Source organism: Chiloscyllium plagiosum, chromosome 36 (genome assembly GCF_004010195.1).
Source record: "Chiloscyllium plagiosum isolate BGI_BamShark_2017 chromosome 36, ASM401019v2, whole genome shotgun sequence".
In the NCBI taxonomy this organism is placed as follows: Eukaryota; Metazoa; Chordata; class Chondrichthyes; order Orectolobiformes; family Hemiscylliidae; genus Chiloscyllium; species Chiloscyllium plagiosum.
This window is the reverse complement of record NC_057745.1, coordinates 10,142,421-10,158,458: the sequence shown is the minus strand read 5'-3', so window position 1 is coordinate 10,158,458 and position 16,038 is coordinate 10,142,421. Positions and strand designations below refer to the sequence as shown.

The 16,038-nt window shown below is 41.7% G+C and overlaps 1 protein-coding gene across 1 annotated transcript; it reads right to left on the bottom strand.

Annotated features, from left to right (window-relative positions):
* Positions 1-5,258: 5,258 nt before the first annotated feature.
* Positions 5,259-13,668, bottom strand: LOC122540942 (UDP-glucuronosyltransferase 2A2-like). The gene is made up of 2 exons (XM_043677276.1): positions 13,447-13,668; positions 5,259-7,258 (listed from the first exon to the last, which is right to left on the bottom strand). Exon 2 carries the CDS (start codon positions 7,231-7,233, stop codon positions 5,623-5,625), a length of 1,611 nt encoding a protein of 536 aa, XP_043533211.1. The 5' UTR covers positions 7,234-7,258; positions 13,447-13,668; the 3' UTR covers positions 5,259-5,622.
* Positions 13,669-16,038: the final 2,370 nt, after the last annotated feature.

The following is a 16,038-nucleotide window of genomic DNA, read 5'->3' as shown; positions in this document are numbered from 1 at the left end:
CTGACGAGGGAGTCACGGAGGGAATGGTCTTTACGGAATGCTGATAGGGGAGTGGAGGGAAATATATCCTTGGTGGTGGGGTCCGTTTGGAGGTGGCAGAAATGACGGCGGATGATGCGCTGTACATGGAGATTGGTGGGGTGGTAGGTGAGGACCAGTGGGGTTCTGTCCTGGTGGCGGTTGGAGGGGCGGGACTTCTTTTCTCAACTGTATCAGTCTCAGCTTGATCTCTTTTCTCACCATCTCCCTGGGTACTAAGCCACCTTGCCCCCACACCATTGCCCTTGTCAGTTTAAATCCTCCAGAGCAGCTCTAGCAATTCTCCCCACCTGTACATTAGTCCCCTTCCAATTAATGAGTAAACTGTTTGTCTCATACAGGCCATTTATACCAAGAAGAGATTCCAATGATCCAAAAATATGAATCCTTCTCTCTTGCACCAGCCACGCATTCATCTGCTCTCCTCCTATTCCTACCCTCACTTGCTCGTGACACTGGAAGGAATCCAGATATTACTACCCTAAAGGACCTTCAGTTTAAATTCCTGCTTAATCTCCTATATTCTCTCCTCAGATTCTCATCCTTTTCTCTTCCTATGTTGTTAGTTCCAATGTGTACAACAACCTCCTGCTAATCCTTTTCCCCATTGAGAATATTCTGTACCCTCTCTGAGATGCCTTTGATCCTGGCACCAGGGAGGCAATACATTCTGATGTCTTGCTGTCGGTCGCAATAATATCTTTCTGTGCTTCTGACTAAAGAATCCCCTATTACAATCGATCGCATATAGTGTGCGGATCCCCAACAGTATTACCATTTAGAGCAGGAACCAGAGATGGGTTGCATTAATATGGGATCAAATTAGAATAAGATGTTTTAGTTCAGTTGCAATCCATCTTTCTCATACAGGTCATTCGTATCCCAGAAGAGATTCCAATGATCCAAAAATGTGAATCCTTCTCCCCTGCAATAGCTCCTCAGCCATGCATTCATATGCTCTCCTCCTATTCCTACCCTCACATGCTCGTGACACCGGGAAGAATTCAGATATTACTATCCAATCGGATATAGTGTGCGGATCCCCAATAGTATTACCATTTAGAGTAGGGACCAGAGATGGTTTATATTAATATGGGATCAGATTAAGGGTAAGATATTCAAGTTCAGGCTAAAGTCAGGAGCTAATTTAATATTGTTTTGATCAATTTTTGGATTCAGGTTTCATCAGTCTCCATGTTGGGATTAACATTTGGTTTTAAGATCATTCTCAAAATAGCCGAGGGGGCCAGTGGAAATGAAAGTGAATATCTTTGAAGTTCAACCAGTGGCAAATGGAACTGTTGTGGATGCCCTTATTCCGTCATTTATTTAAAATTGATTTCACAGAAATGCAGGCAGTTGTTTTTACTGAGTGATGTTAAAAATTTAGGCCAGGATGTTTTGGTTCAAGCCAGGAAGTTTGTATTTAGCAGAAAGTGTTATGGACCAGGCCAAAGCCCCTTAAAATACATGAAGAAGATGGCCTGGACCCTAACCTTTTCTTATTTTAAAGGCAAGTGCCAGACGTTCCTTTCCAGATGCAATTTGGTTGGTCAAACTACCAGCCTTGAAGCAATACACACTTTATTCATACACTATAGTTAAAATACAACAAAAGAATTGGAATAGCTTAATTCTTGGAAAATTTAACAGAATAATAGATTTTTTAACTACTAAACAGTAACTATTCCAATACATTAAAATCCCATAAACACCCCCTTGGCAAAGGCAAATTCAGTAAAATAGATTGTCCCATTTGCAAATCTAGCAGCAGGAAGAGAACCCCAGCTTTTAGCTGTAACAGAGAGAGGAAAAACAGCTTCCATGTCCAACTTCAAGACTCCAGCAGCAACTGTTACTGAAAACTAAAACTAAAATAAATCCTGGTTCTGTGGGCTTTTGATTTATATGGCTTCTATTGTTCCAACTTTAAAAAGAAACAAGGCCTCACAAGCGATTTAGTTTAATGGCTTTGGAGCAGACTGCTTCAGAACTCTGTCTCAATGTTTCTTCATTAAAGAAAAGGTACAAAATACATCTCCTAAAGCCATAGTATAGTCATAAAAGGAGTTTGGGCCATTATATACCGCAGTGTTCCTTCCCTGGCATATATGATCTAAATGTTCATGTGAGGAACAAATTACTGCAGATGCTGGAATCTGTACTGAAAATAAAAAATGCTGGAGCTCTGATGAAGAATCATCTAGACTCGAAACATTAGCTTGCTTTCTCTCCATGGATGCTGCTTGACCCTCTGTGATCTCCAGCATTTTTGTGTTCTCAGTTCATTTAAATGGTCATGTTTGGTTCAGAAAGGGTTTACACCTGACTTAGGACCAAAAGAAAATCACATGGCCAACTGGATTTCAGGATTCATTGTGGTTTACATTCTATCTAAGACCAATATTTCATTCGGTATAAAACTGTAAGTAAAGATATTTTTTAAATTAATCCATTCTGACAATTCTTAATGGAAAAATTGAGTTCTGCTGGGATAAATATTATTTGTTGGGTGAGATCTGGTGACAGATCCATTTCCTGAAAAGTTTAGATTTCCCCAAAATCCACAGATCAACCTTTCAGCATTCCTTAATCTACCCATTCCCTTGTTGTCTTCCCAGTTTAACTGATTTGCTTAAGCCTGTGCCTCTGTTGGCATTGTCTGAAAGGCCTACAATGATCCGGTTCCAACAGTCCTCCTCAGGGTTGTAGGCTCCCGCAGGAAAGGAAACATCCACATGAAGAACATCTAGTTCAGAAACTTGGGTGATGTGTTATGTCCCAGTTTTCCAAAATGAAACACTTTTGCCTGATTAAGCCTTCCATCATACAAGGAGGCCCCTATTTACAAACGCCTGACTTTTCAATGCTCATTCCTATGAACACAACCCCAGATACAGGTATAGTTTTGAAGACCTGATATACGAACATTTCCTATACTTAGGAGAAGCTACTTTATGGTGTTCTGCATTGTATTCCAATTTGCGTACAAATCAACTTGTGAATGTACTCAAGAATATACCCATTCACAATCTGGTTACTACCCACAAATCACAATAGGCTGCTGCTGATGTGGTTTTTATCACTAAATTACACCTTGGTCTGTCCCACTATTCTCCTGCTGCTTTCTGTTTGTATATTCTACATCCCACCTCACAACACCTCCTCACCTCACCTATAAAAATTGATGTTGCACTGAAAGACCACGTCAAATTGCTCACTGAGATAGTTTCACTAATTTTCTCCCTTGTTCTCTTACATTGTAACTTGCCATCTTCAATGAGTGACATCAATTTCTATCTCAATTCACCATGCTCTTTCTCCTCAGAATTTACTGCCTTCCTTAATCTCTCCCTTGGTACAAGCTCCCTTATCCCATTCTCTCGACCTTGCCTTCTCATATCACTTCTGCACTCTGACTGCATCAATCACAGTTATGGTAGCAGAATTACATCCTTTATTGTATGTTGTAGCTGTTTGTGCATTCCACAAAGCCGAATTGTCTTAAACCGGTCCAAATTACACTATCAAAGTCAGACAATAACGAAGGTATATGAGTTACTTTCCTTCATTGGGCAACATATTGCTGACAACAGCAGGGATGTAATGCTGGAAATATATGAGACACTGGTTAGGCCACAGCTGGCATATTGAGTACAAATCTGATTCCCACACCACAGGAAGTACGTAATTTCTCCAGAGACAATGTAGAGGAGATGTACAAGGATATTGTTGGAGTTTAAAACTGCAGCTATGAGGAATGATAAGGAAGCTGAGGAGTGACTTTATTGAGCTGTACCAAAATGATGAGAGGCTTGTATCGAATCAACACAGTAGAACCAGTTTCCATGAACAGAGAGGTCAATTACCAGGGGGGCACAGATTTACTGTGACTGGTAGAAGGACTAGAGGAGACATAAGGTAAGCCTCTTACCCAGAGAGTTGTGGGTGGCTGGAATTTAATGCCCAGTTTGAAAGGTGATGTGGAAACTATCATCTCATTGAGAAGGAACCTGGATATGCCCCTGAAGCACTGTAAATTACAAGACCACAGGTCAAGTGCTAGTAAATGTGATTAGAATGCACGGCAGTTTATTCAATCAGCACAGACACAAATGAACGAATGGATTCTCTCTGTGCTGTAACATTTCTAAGGTACAATGGAAACATTAGGATACATGTGTGGAAAAGTTAACCTCTATACATTACAATCATGAAAGACAGAAAAACAAAAGCATGCTGCAATGATTCTTTATTAATTTCGATGACTACCATTACCAGTATTAGGGTAGTAAGGATATCTAGAACTGACCAACAAGGAAATATCAAGCCAGTAAACACCAAATGAACCATGCAGCAATTGAGGAAGCATTTCTCATGATGCTGTATGGCTCAATAACTTGCCAGAACAACATTAAAACTAAAGCAACATGTGACAATAGACAATAGACAATAGGTGCAGGAGTAGGCCAGTCTGTCCCTCGAGCCTGCACCACCATTCAATATGATCATGGCTGATCATCCTTAATCAATATCCTGTTCCTGCCTTATCTCCATAACCCTTGATTCCACTATCTTTGAGAGCTCTATCCAATTCTTTCTTAAATGAATCCAGAGACTGGGCCTCCACTCCCCTCTGGGGCTGAGCATTCCACACAGCCACCACTCTCTGGGTGAAGAGGTTTCTCCTCATCTCTGTCCTAAATGGTCTACCCCACATTTTTAAGCTGTGTCCTCTGGTTCGGCACTCACCCATCAGCAGAAACATATTTCCTGCCTCCAGAATGTCCAATCCTTTAATAATCTTATATGTCTCAATCAGATCCCCTCTCAATCTTCTAAACTCAAGGGTATACAAGCCCAGTCGCTCCAGTCTTTCAGTGTAAGGTAGTCCTGCCATTCCAGGAATTGACTTCGTGAACCTACGCTGCACTCCCTCAATAGCCAGAATGTCTTTCCTCAAATTTGGAGACCAGAACTGCACACAATACTCCAGTTGTGGTCTCACCAGGGCCCTGTACAGCTGAAGAAGAACCTCTTTGCTTCTATACTCAATCCCTCTTGTTATGAAGGCCAGCATGCTATTAGCCTTCTTCACTACCTGCTGTACCTGCATGCTTACCTTCATTGTCTGGTGCACAAGAACACCCAGATCTCTTTGTACTGCCCCTTTACCTAAATTGATTCCATTTAGGTAGTAATCTGCCTTCCTGTTCTTATATGTGGTATAAGAAACCAAAGGTCCCAACAAGCTGACAATGAGTTGGAGTGGAAATGGTGAGTTTTTGAAAACAGGTGGGATGGGGAAATGGCTGGCACTGCTAATGATTCCAAGATGTTCTATATTTTCATCTATATTCTTCAACACTTGTGAATGAATGTGATGGTTAATTGTACATATGTGGAAATACATGTTGCTCTTCCCTGTAAAATTTAAGTATTGCATTTCCATGTCCATATCTGCACAAAAGGACTAATACACTGCCAAATTCTAATGCTAATCATTTGCCTTCTGCATTTAAACTCTCTTATTTTAAAATTGGAAAAATTCAAAGCTCCTCTTCCAGTCTGAAAGACTCAACATTACTGAATTTTTAGTTTACTCTTCCAAACAATGCTACAAAGTTTCTTCAACAGGACAACTGTCAGCCCTGTAACCATGAGGAACAAAGACACCAGGAAGATCATCACATCTACACAATAGTAAACGTACCAGGGGAGTCGGTAAGATTCTGAGCGCAAATGTGCTGCCCCTTTGTGTCGGGCAACATACTCAATCCAGAAAATAGCTCTCTCCATTGGAGACTCGGGTTGGTCTCTGTGGAGAGCAGAGAGCTTCTGCATGTTCTCCCGATAAGATGTGTCATATATAACCTCATTAAGTGCCTGCAATAGTTGTGTTGACTGCATGGTTGCGACATTAATCACTTTTGCAGCACCTCGGATTTCAAGTCTGAGTAAATTATCAAACTGGTCAAAAAGCAGAGGTATGCCAACTACTGGCACCCCGTGATAGATGGCTTCATAAACTCCATTGGTGCCACCATGGGCAATGAAGGCTCGTGTCTTTGGGTGTCCTAGTAGATCATTCTGAGGGATCCATTTTGCTAGTAGGGTATTATTTCCAATGTTGGGAGGAATTTTTCCATCATGTCTCCAGATTACCTTCTGAGGTACTTGAGCAAGAGCCTCTGCTATTTGCATTGTAATATGCATTGGCAAAGAGCTGACAATGGTCCCCATTGACATGACAATAATCCCATATTCCCCTGAGGACTGGACAAACTCCTCCAACTCTGCCTCTAAAGGTTTGGATGGTTTACACTGGAATCCTCCAACATAAACAATATTTGGCATGGTGGGTCTTGGGAATTCAAATATAAAATCTACTCTCATCAGCCATACATCTGCCCTTAGGAGAACAGTCTCAATGTCTGTGTCTGGGCTCAGATAGCGATGGCAGAGTTCATTATAAATTGGCTGAATGACAAATATTGAAGCTGCTAACTGAAGAAGATTTTGAAATACATTTTGCATTCTTTGCAGAAAACTCATTTTGCTTGTATATTGTGATCCAGGGACTGGGATGTATGAAAGTGGTGATGGGGCAGAGAGGAAATGAGCTTCCCCACTAGTGAACCATCGAACATTGTACACCAAAGGAATTTTTAAATAGTAAGCAAGCATTGGACCTGTACCAAAAGCAGGATCAGTAAGTACTAAGTCAAACTTAGCATCTTCAAGTTGTCTCAAAACAGCTTCGTTATTAAAAATTGCAGTGGTAAGCTCTGCAGCACAATGATGGTATGAATACAAAGTGGACCAAAGCTGATATCGTAGCTGAACAAAGGCCCATGGTGTCCAACCATTCTTTAAGGCATTCAAAGCCTTTTGTAGATATGTTTGTATCAAACTTTCCGTTTCTTTTTGGCTAAGGCATTCTCGTAGTTGAACCATTACAGACTGATACATATCAGACATCTCCTTTATGTACCAAGCTGTGGAGGAATGAAGTACAGTGATATTGTGTCCATGAAGTTTCAGTTCTTCTGTTAATATTCTCATATTAATCCAATGACTTCCATCAACTGGAACAACCAAAATATCAATTCCATGGGTAACAGGACAAAACACAATGATGATGGTAAGAATACTTGTAGCCAGTAATTTATTTTTCCACCTGGAACAATCCATATTGAGAAAGACTGATATCCAGGTCCTGTGAGAGAATTAAATAGAGGAATTTGTGATACAAAGTAAATTTTCAGAGTGACATTTCTGCAGCTTCCACTCTTTTAATATCTATACAATGTTCTGCTTAGACAAAGTTAGATTTGTGACAGTTTTCAGATGTTAGATCAGAATTCTTAATTCCATACCAATAAATTCTGAGGAAAGGTCATTCAAACTTAAATGTGAACTCTGATTTCTCTCCACAGATGCTGCCTGAACTGCTGAGCTTTTCCAGCAATTGCTGTTTTTGTTTCTGATTTACAGCATCCGCAGTTCTTTCGGCTTTTAATTCTGTTGAGTTTGCAGCTTGTGACACAAGTTTAGCAAGTTTCATCAACAACCCCAACAATTTGTTTTCCAGTTATCAATATATTAATACATTGTCCAAAGGACTGCTATAAAGCCAAGATTTGATACTGAGTCACATTTGCTGTTATTAGAGTAGATGGTTAAAGAGATAGACTTTCAGAAGTTACTTAAAGGAGCAAAGAGCGGTAAACAGTTGAGGGAGAGAATGCCAGAAGTTAGTGCTTAGGCAGGCTGTAGATACATAGTCGAAAAATGTGGCACTGGAAAAGCACAGCAGATTAGGCAGCATCTGAGGAGCAGGAGAGTCGATGTGTCAGGGATAAGCCCTTCATCACACCTTTTGACTCTGACTCTCCAGCTTCCGCAGTCCTCACTTTCTCCACAGACTACGGATACAGCCAACAATGTTGGGGCAATTAAAATTGAGAGTGTTCAAAACCAGAATAATGTAAGTGCTAAGAATGTGGGATTGGAGGAGATCGGTGAGAGAGGGTGGAGTTTAATAAAAATGAATGAGAATTATAAAATTGAGGCATTGCTTATTTAGTTAAGCAGTGCATATAAAGGTGATGGGTAAATGGGACTTGGTGAGAATAAGGACATTGTCACTGGAGTTTTGGATGACCTCAGGTTTATGGAAGGTGAAATGCAGAAGGCTGGCTCAAGGTGCCTCAGAAAAATTGAGCCGATAACAAAGAGGTGGATGAGAGTTCCAGCATAGAATAGCAGATCAGCTGTCTTAAAGTTGGCATGAAATCTGATTAGATGTTCATCTCAAATAGGACAACAAGAATGTGAAGAATTCAGAAGGCTGGCTAGAGGTGCCTCAGAAAAATTGAGCCGATAACAAAGAGGTGGATAAGGGTTCCAGCATAGAATAGCAGATCAGCTGTCTTAAAGTTGGCACGAAATCTGATTAGATGTTCATCTCAAATAGGACAAAAAGAATGTGAATAATTCAGAAGGCTGGCTAGAGGTGCCTCAGAAAAATTGAGCCGATAACAAAGAGGTGGATAAGGGTTCCAGCATAGAATAGCAGATCAGCTGTCTTAAAGTTGGCACGAAAGCTGATTAGATGTTCATCTCAAATATGACAGCAAGAATGTGGGCAGAATTATTCAGCCCCAGTCAGATGCAAAGGAGGGGCATGAATTCTATGGCTCTGCAAACAGAGTTTACAGTGTGGACAGAGACAGTGGCTTTGGTCTTCCTAATATATCCTAATATATAATTGATGGAATTTTCTAATTATCATGTATTAGATAGCAGACAAAATAGTTTGATCATCTAGCAACAGTGGAGGAATTGGAAGTAGTGCAGTAGTTAGGTACAACTCGGTCATGTCAGTGGCATCAGACAAATTCAAGCTGTGGATTGAGATATTGTTGCCATGGAACCGCATGTAGATAGGAACCAGGAAGCAGCCAAGGACAGGTCCCTGGGGACACCAGAGGAAACAGTGTGGGTGTTCGAATGGGTCATTGAAGTCAGAGGACTGGAAAATGGCTAATGTAACACCCTTCTTTAAGAAAGAAGGGAGGCAGAAGAAATAATCTATACTCCAGTTAGCCTGACCTCAGTCATTGGTAAGATTTTAGAGTCCATTAGTAAGAATGAATTTCCAGAGTACTTGGATGAGCATGGTAAAATAGGGCTGAGCCAGCACAGCTTCATCAAGGGAAAGTCACACCTGACAAACCTGTTAGAATTCTCTGAGGAGGTTATAAGCAAGTTATGCAAAGGAGAGCCAGTGAACATGATTTATTTGGATTTTTGGGAGGATTTTGACAAGGTACTAAACAGGAGGCAGCCAAATAAGATATGAGCCTATGGTGTTAGAGGCAAGGTACTGGCATGGTCAGAGGGTTGGCTGACTGATAGAAGGCAGAGCATGGGATGAAGGGGTCTTTTTCAGAATGGTAGCCAGTGATTAATGGAGTCCTCTAGGGATCAGTGATGGGACAATGAATATTCATGATATATATTAATGATGCGGACAAAGGAACTGAGGGCATTGTTGCTGAGTTTGCAGTTGGTGCAAAGACAGGTGGAAGGTCAGGTAATGTTAAGAAGGAAGGGAGGTTGCAGAAAGACTTGGATAGACTAGGAGAGTGGGCAAAGAAGTGGCAGATGGAATACAATGCAGGAAAGTATAAGGTTATGCACTTTGGTGTGAAGAATAGAGGTGTAGATGTAGACTATTTTCCTAAATGGGGAAATAATTCAGAAATCTGAAGCTCAAAGGGACTTGGGAATCGTAGGCTCTCAAAGGAGTCCTGGTGCAGGATTATTTTAAGGTTAACATTCAGTTGGCAGTTAAGAAGGCAAATGCATTGTTAGCATTCACTTCAAGAAGATTAGGATACAAGAGTAGAGATGTATTGCTGAGACTGTATAAGGCTGTGGTCAGACTGCATTTTGAGCATTGTGAGCAGTTTCGGCTTCATATCTTAGGAAGGATGTGCTTGTGCTGGAGAGGGTCCAGAGGAGGTTTACAAGAATGATGCTAGGAATGAAGGTCTTGTCATATGAGAAGTAGTTGAGTTCTGGGTCTTTACTCAATTTTGTTAGAAGGACAGGGGGAGATCTGATTGAAACTTACAGTATACTAGAGGTAGGAGAAAATTACTGCAGATGCTGGAATCTGTACTGAAAACAATCAATGCTGGGAATCACAGTGGGTCAGACAGCATCGACAGAGAAAAGGCTCTCTCTCCGTGGATGCTGTCTGACATATTGTGATCTCTAACATCAGTTGTTTTCAATATATTGAGAGGCTTGGATGGACTGGACATGGAAAAGATGTTTCCATTAGTAGGAGAGACCAGGACCTGAGGACACAGCCCTTTAGAGTGAAGGGACAACCCTTTAGAGTGAAGGTGAGGGGGAATGTCTTCAGCCAGAGGGTGGTTAATCTGTGGAACTCATTGCCACAGAAGGCTGTGGAGGCCAAGCCATTGTATTTAAGACTGAGATGGATAGGTTCTTGGGTCAAGGGTTATGAGGAGAAGGTAGAAGAATGGGTGTTGAGAAACATACCAGCTCTGATTAAGTGGCAGAGCAGATTCATTAGGCTGTATGGCCTAATTCTGATCCTATATCTTCTGGCCTTACGGATCACTGGACTCCAAATATTAACTCTATTTTCTCACAATAGATGTATCCTGACCTCCGGTGTTTCTTCTGCACTCCCTGTATTTGGAACAGTTGTGAGAGATCAAAAAGAAGCTCATTATTAATACCTTAGGTTGAGATGATAAGAATGGAATGCAGTAGTCTGACCCAACTGGGCAACAGTGGAGATGCACTGGAGGAGGATGGTGTGATCAAGTGTGTAAAAGATAGTGAACTAGTTGAGAAGTGCAGGGAAGGTAAGTTTACCATTACTGCAGTTACACAAAATGTCATTTATGACATCGATAAAACCCAATTTGTGGTTGTGGTGGGGGCCAACAACCTCTTTTGATTAGATTCAAGTTTGGGTTTCCAAGCAAAATGGGCAAGGATTTCGGAACTGACCAGCTCTTAAAAACTTTGGAGAGGAAAAGGAAATTTGGGATGCGTTGCTAAGTCCACAAAAGCAGGAGCAACAAGATTGTATTTAAAGAGGGGGCAATGAAGGCAGAGTTGAAGAGGGGACATTGAAAATATCAACTAATGTGGGAAGCAGGAGAGGAAATTAGGTGGTCAGTAGTTCATGGGAATAGAGTCATGGTGAGTTGGTACAAATGGATTTCACGGTTGAGATGAGCATAAATGTAGAGAGGAGAGAAACTACAAAAGAAATGTGAGATCAGGAATAGGGGCGGAGGAAGCTGTGGAGACAGTTTGACCTACTAGGTTCCTGAGAGGAGGGAAGCTATATAGGGTAGCCAATCAGATGTTCTGCCCATCATCATGACAAAGATGAGCTCTGTGCAGTTACTGTTAGAAATGATCATGGCGAAGGTGGGAGAGAGCACATTAAAATACAATATGTCATAGAGAATAGATAAGTAGGGGAAGAAGAATACCCTTTGCATTTCAGTATGATCCTCTGAGCAGCTGGAGGAGCACCCATTAGTTTTTGGAATAAAAACAAAGTGCTAGAAAAATTCAGCCGTTCTAGAACAGCCAAAGTGTCACACTGAATTCCAAACTGTTTCTCTTTCTGCAGACACTGCCAGACCTGCTGAGTTTCTCAAACAATTTTAATTTTTCTTTCCGATTTCTAACATCTACAGTAGTTTGCCTTTTTACGTTAGAGCTTGAAGTGGATCAACTGGATCTGGCAGTGAGCAGTATGAGCTCAACTGACTATTAACCTGGTAACTGAGTGGTTTCAGTGATCCTTTAGCGAATTTCTCTGTTCCTCCTCTCGAAATGTGGGTCATTTGGCAAGGTCCAAGATATTTTTCTCCTCATATAGCCTTCGACTTCAACCACAAATAGAGTATGATATAAAAAAAGAAACTTTAATATCCATCTCACTATCTCAACTCAAATCAAATTTCAGTGGGAGTAGGTCAGTTCACAAGAGCATTTTTTCAGGAGAAAGTGAGGACTGCAGATGCTGGAGATTAGAGTTGAGAGTGTGGGGCTGGAAAAGCACAGCGGGTCAGGCAGCATCTGAGGAGCAGGAGAATCAACGTTTCAGGCATAAACCCTTCATCAAGAATTAGGCTTTTTTTTGTCAATACATTCCTCGAATATTCTGTCCCAGTCCGTCACCATCTTTTTGGAAAATGAAACGCACAAAGTTATTGGTTTACTTTATTAAAACGCACATTGAACCAGATGTAAGACTATGACTCGTGTCCTTTGTTTGGAACACAGTGAGCAAATTAGTCCAGAATTTGACTCTGTTTCTGATTGTAAGGGCGAGATAGGCTGCCTTTAAGTTCCTGCTTAGTTTTGAACCTCGAACAACAGATGTGAGGCTGAATGGGAGCCAATTGTTCATCCCTGTTCTGCAGTAAATGGAAAAATTAAACATAAAATGCTGCTACCTTTTACTTGCCATTGAGCAGCGGAAAAGCTTTTGCATTGTCAGTGCTTCAAGATACTTGGGGAAAATAACTGTTTAGTTTATGAGGGCAAAAGGACAAAGTCTAACTGATTTTGTAGTTCTGAACATTTGATTTATTGTTCCTCGAATTACAAGTTGTTCTGCCCTAGCATGACTCAAGTAATAACCCTACTCTTGCTTAGTTCTGTTTGATATGATTATCCCTAGTCCTTCTGAATTATTATGTTTTTAATTAAATTGCTGTGATAAGCAAGCCAACACAAACTGAAACGATTTGAAATGCTCAGCAGGTCACGCAGTATCTGACGCAAGAGAGATTTTTTGAAAAACTAGAGTGAACTGTGACTTTTGATCAGAATCTGAAATGTTAACTCTACTTCTGACTCCGCAAGTGTGATTAGACCTGCAACATTTTCTCCCCACCCTCACCACTGACAAATTTCTAACAACTACAGTGTTTTTCTTTTGATTGTTAGAAGGGGACTTCCATAAAAGGTTTTAAGCCCATTCTCCATTCTGGCACAGGGTCTGTTTGTAACCTTGTGAGTGATGGATGTTAATTCTATTGCCAGCAGTAGACTACAGCATGTATATGCATGGCTTGGCTTCACAGAGGTATTGAGGTTCTTCAACACTTTGGGAAGGAGGAGTAGCATCAGAATGTGTTTAGCTCTGTCACGTCAGTTTGGGAGTTGTTCAGCTAAGCTGTTGGATGTAAGTGACTCTTAACTACCCTCTGCACTGTCCAAAAAGGGCAGTTTGGAGTCGGCAACAAACAGCAGAATTAGGCTACTCAGCCTATCAAGTCTGTTCTGCCATTTAATTGTTTGATCTGTTTCTTAACCCGATTCTCCTACCTTATCTCTGTAGTCTTGTCAGTTCCTCAGGCTTGCAAGCGATGTGCCTGTCCCACGCAAGAGTAAAAAATAACTCTGATATGTCAATAACTAGCTTAACTTCCTGTTATGTTAATCAATGCCAACTGAACCAACTACTTTTAGCTGATTAACAGTTAATTGGCAATTCTCTGTTTAATAATACAATCTACCTTTATAATCATTTCATAATACAGACTTGAGTATTGTTGAAAAAGGGAACATTTTGCTGAGACTTTTTTTTAATCTTGCATTCATCAGAAAATACCAGAGTAAAGGAAAAACAACATTTGTATTGTATGAGATGAGAGCTCTGATTGGTTGGCAAATGAACTATATTGTTAGTGGTGTTGCCATGGAGAATTAATACTAACACCAGCTGACTATAAAGCAGTATTTAAATTTTAAAGCAGACTGGCTCTGTTCAAGGCATTTCCTAAGAAATGAACTGCAGAATTGTGGTCACTCAAATTTTAGTTGAAAAAGCCCAATATGTGTACATAAGTCTGTATAGACTAGGGCACTGTGAATTAAAAGATGTAGTGCCACATTGTGAGTGTGACTAACAATTCTAGATACACCTCGTCACAGCTAGACAGGTCTAGCTGCTCAAAGATAGATTCCCTGTTTGAGTTCTGCATGGTCTCGGGCAGATTCACTGAAGTCAACCCCCCCAACAGTCTGCAGCAGAATTCTTCTCTGACTATTGCCTCCTGCTGGCTGCCTGTCATCTACAGGATGACCAGCAGGGTGATGAGGGAACATGGAAGCTGAACGTGAAACTATTGATCCCAGAAAACATTGGGGACCTCAAATGGGATTACACAGGTTAGAGAAGCTTGAAGCCCACCTTTTAGTCTCCAGCAGACTAGTGGGAATCAGTCAAAGGGAACAAACGTTCTTTATCAGCAAAGATGTTCAGAAGGCAAGAAAGAGGCAGGCAAACCTGTCCAAACACCAGAAAGCCATGCAGAACCTCATCCTGCTGCAGACTCTGGGAGTTGATGTCATAGAGAATCTCCAGAATGCGAAGAACCAGCAAGCTTCTCTCTTTGCCTCGGAGGCCACCAAGATAATCTTCTGGTCCAGGATCTGCACCGTGGAGCAGGACGAGACGTGCTCATGTTTCTTCTTCCAGAAGGTGCACAAGGAGAACTCTGTGCTCAGCAACCTGAACGATAAAGATGGCTTGGTAGCATCATTCCAGTCTGACATCATGAGGATCAGCAAATCCTTTATGCCAGACTGTATGACATGGGCCTCCAAACAATGCAGCCTCCCAGTCATTCCTGTCTTCTGTCACCCCATCTACAAGCAGAAGGGGGAAAGGAAGGAAATTAGAAATCAGCGACCATTATCATTGCTGAATGCAGACTACAAAATTCTGTCTAAGGTCGTTGCCAACCAGATCAGGTCTGCTGTGGGATTGGTGATTCACCCCAACCAAACCAGTGCGATACTGGGCAGGATGATACCAGAGAGCCTCGTGCTCCTCAGGGATATGATTGCCTACATGCAGAACAGGGGGTGGACATCTGCCCCATCAGCCTGGACCAGGAGAAGGCTTTTGACAGGATATTGCACACCGACATGTGGGACACACTCTCCAAAATGGGCTTTCGGGAGGGAAATCTGCAATTGGACCCGATTGCTCTATACCAACATCGTAGTGCAGTCTCAATCAATGGAGGGGAATCAGAAAGCTGATCAGGTCTGGAGTCAGTCAGGGGTGCCAACTCTCTCCTGTCTTGTTTGTGAGTTGGAAAGCGCTTTTTGCGGAGTCCATCAGGAAGGATGCACATCCAAGAGAGGTGACTTTTCCAAGCAATGGAAGCCTCCAGGTCAAAGCCTCCCAGTACATGGATGACTTTGTTGTTTTCTGCTCAGACCTGCTGTCAGTGCACAGACTCATGAGCATCTACAACCAGTTCAAACTGGCTTCGTGAGCCAAAGTAAATTGAAGCAAGAGTGAGGCCATGTTTTTTGGGAACTGGGCCAATCAATCCATCATCCCCTTCACCCTCAGGACAGATTACCTGAAGGTGCTGGGTATATGCTTCAAAAGGACAGGGACATGCTCAAAATCTTGGGAGCAACGCGTCGCAAAAGAAAAACTGGTCTTTTGGAAGCACTGCTACCTCTCCATTGTGGGTAAAACCTGATTATCAGGTGTGAGACACTCTTTCTGTTGTACATTGTGCAGGTATGGCTCATTCCCCAAAGTTGGATTGTTTCAGTAACCCAAGCCATTTTCATTTCATTTGGAGGTCTAAGATAGTCTGTGTCTGCAAGGACTCCATATACAAAACTGTGCTTAAGGGGAGGAAGAACATACCCAACATTGCCCTCATCCTGATGGCCACCTTTTGTGCAGCTGCATCAAGCTTGTAGACCCTTGGTATCAGATGTCACTATGCACTGAGGTTCTACCTGTCCCTGGTGTTGCTAAGGATGGACCGGCCTCATTGCTGTAAAACACTCCAAGAAGTTAGGCTATTCCGTATCACCTGTCCTTCGTAGAAAAATTTGCCATAGAAAACACCTCTGACCACAATGCATCAGGAAGTGGTCAGC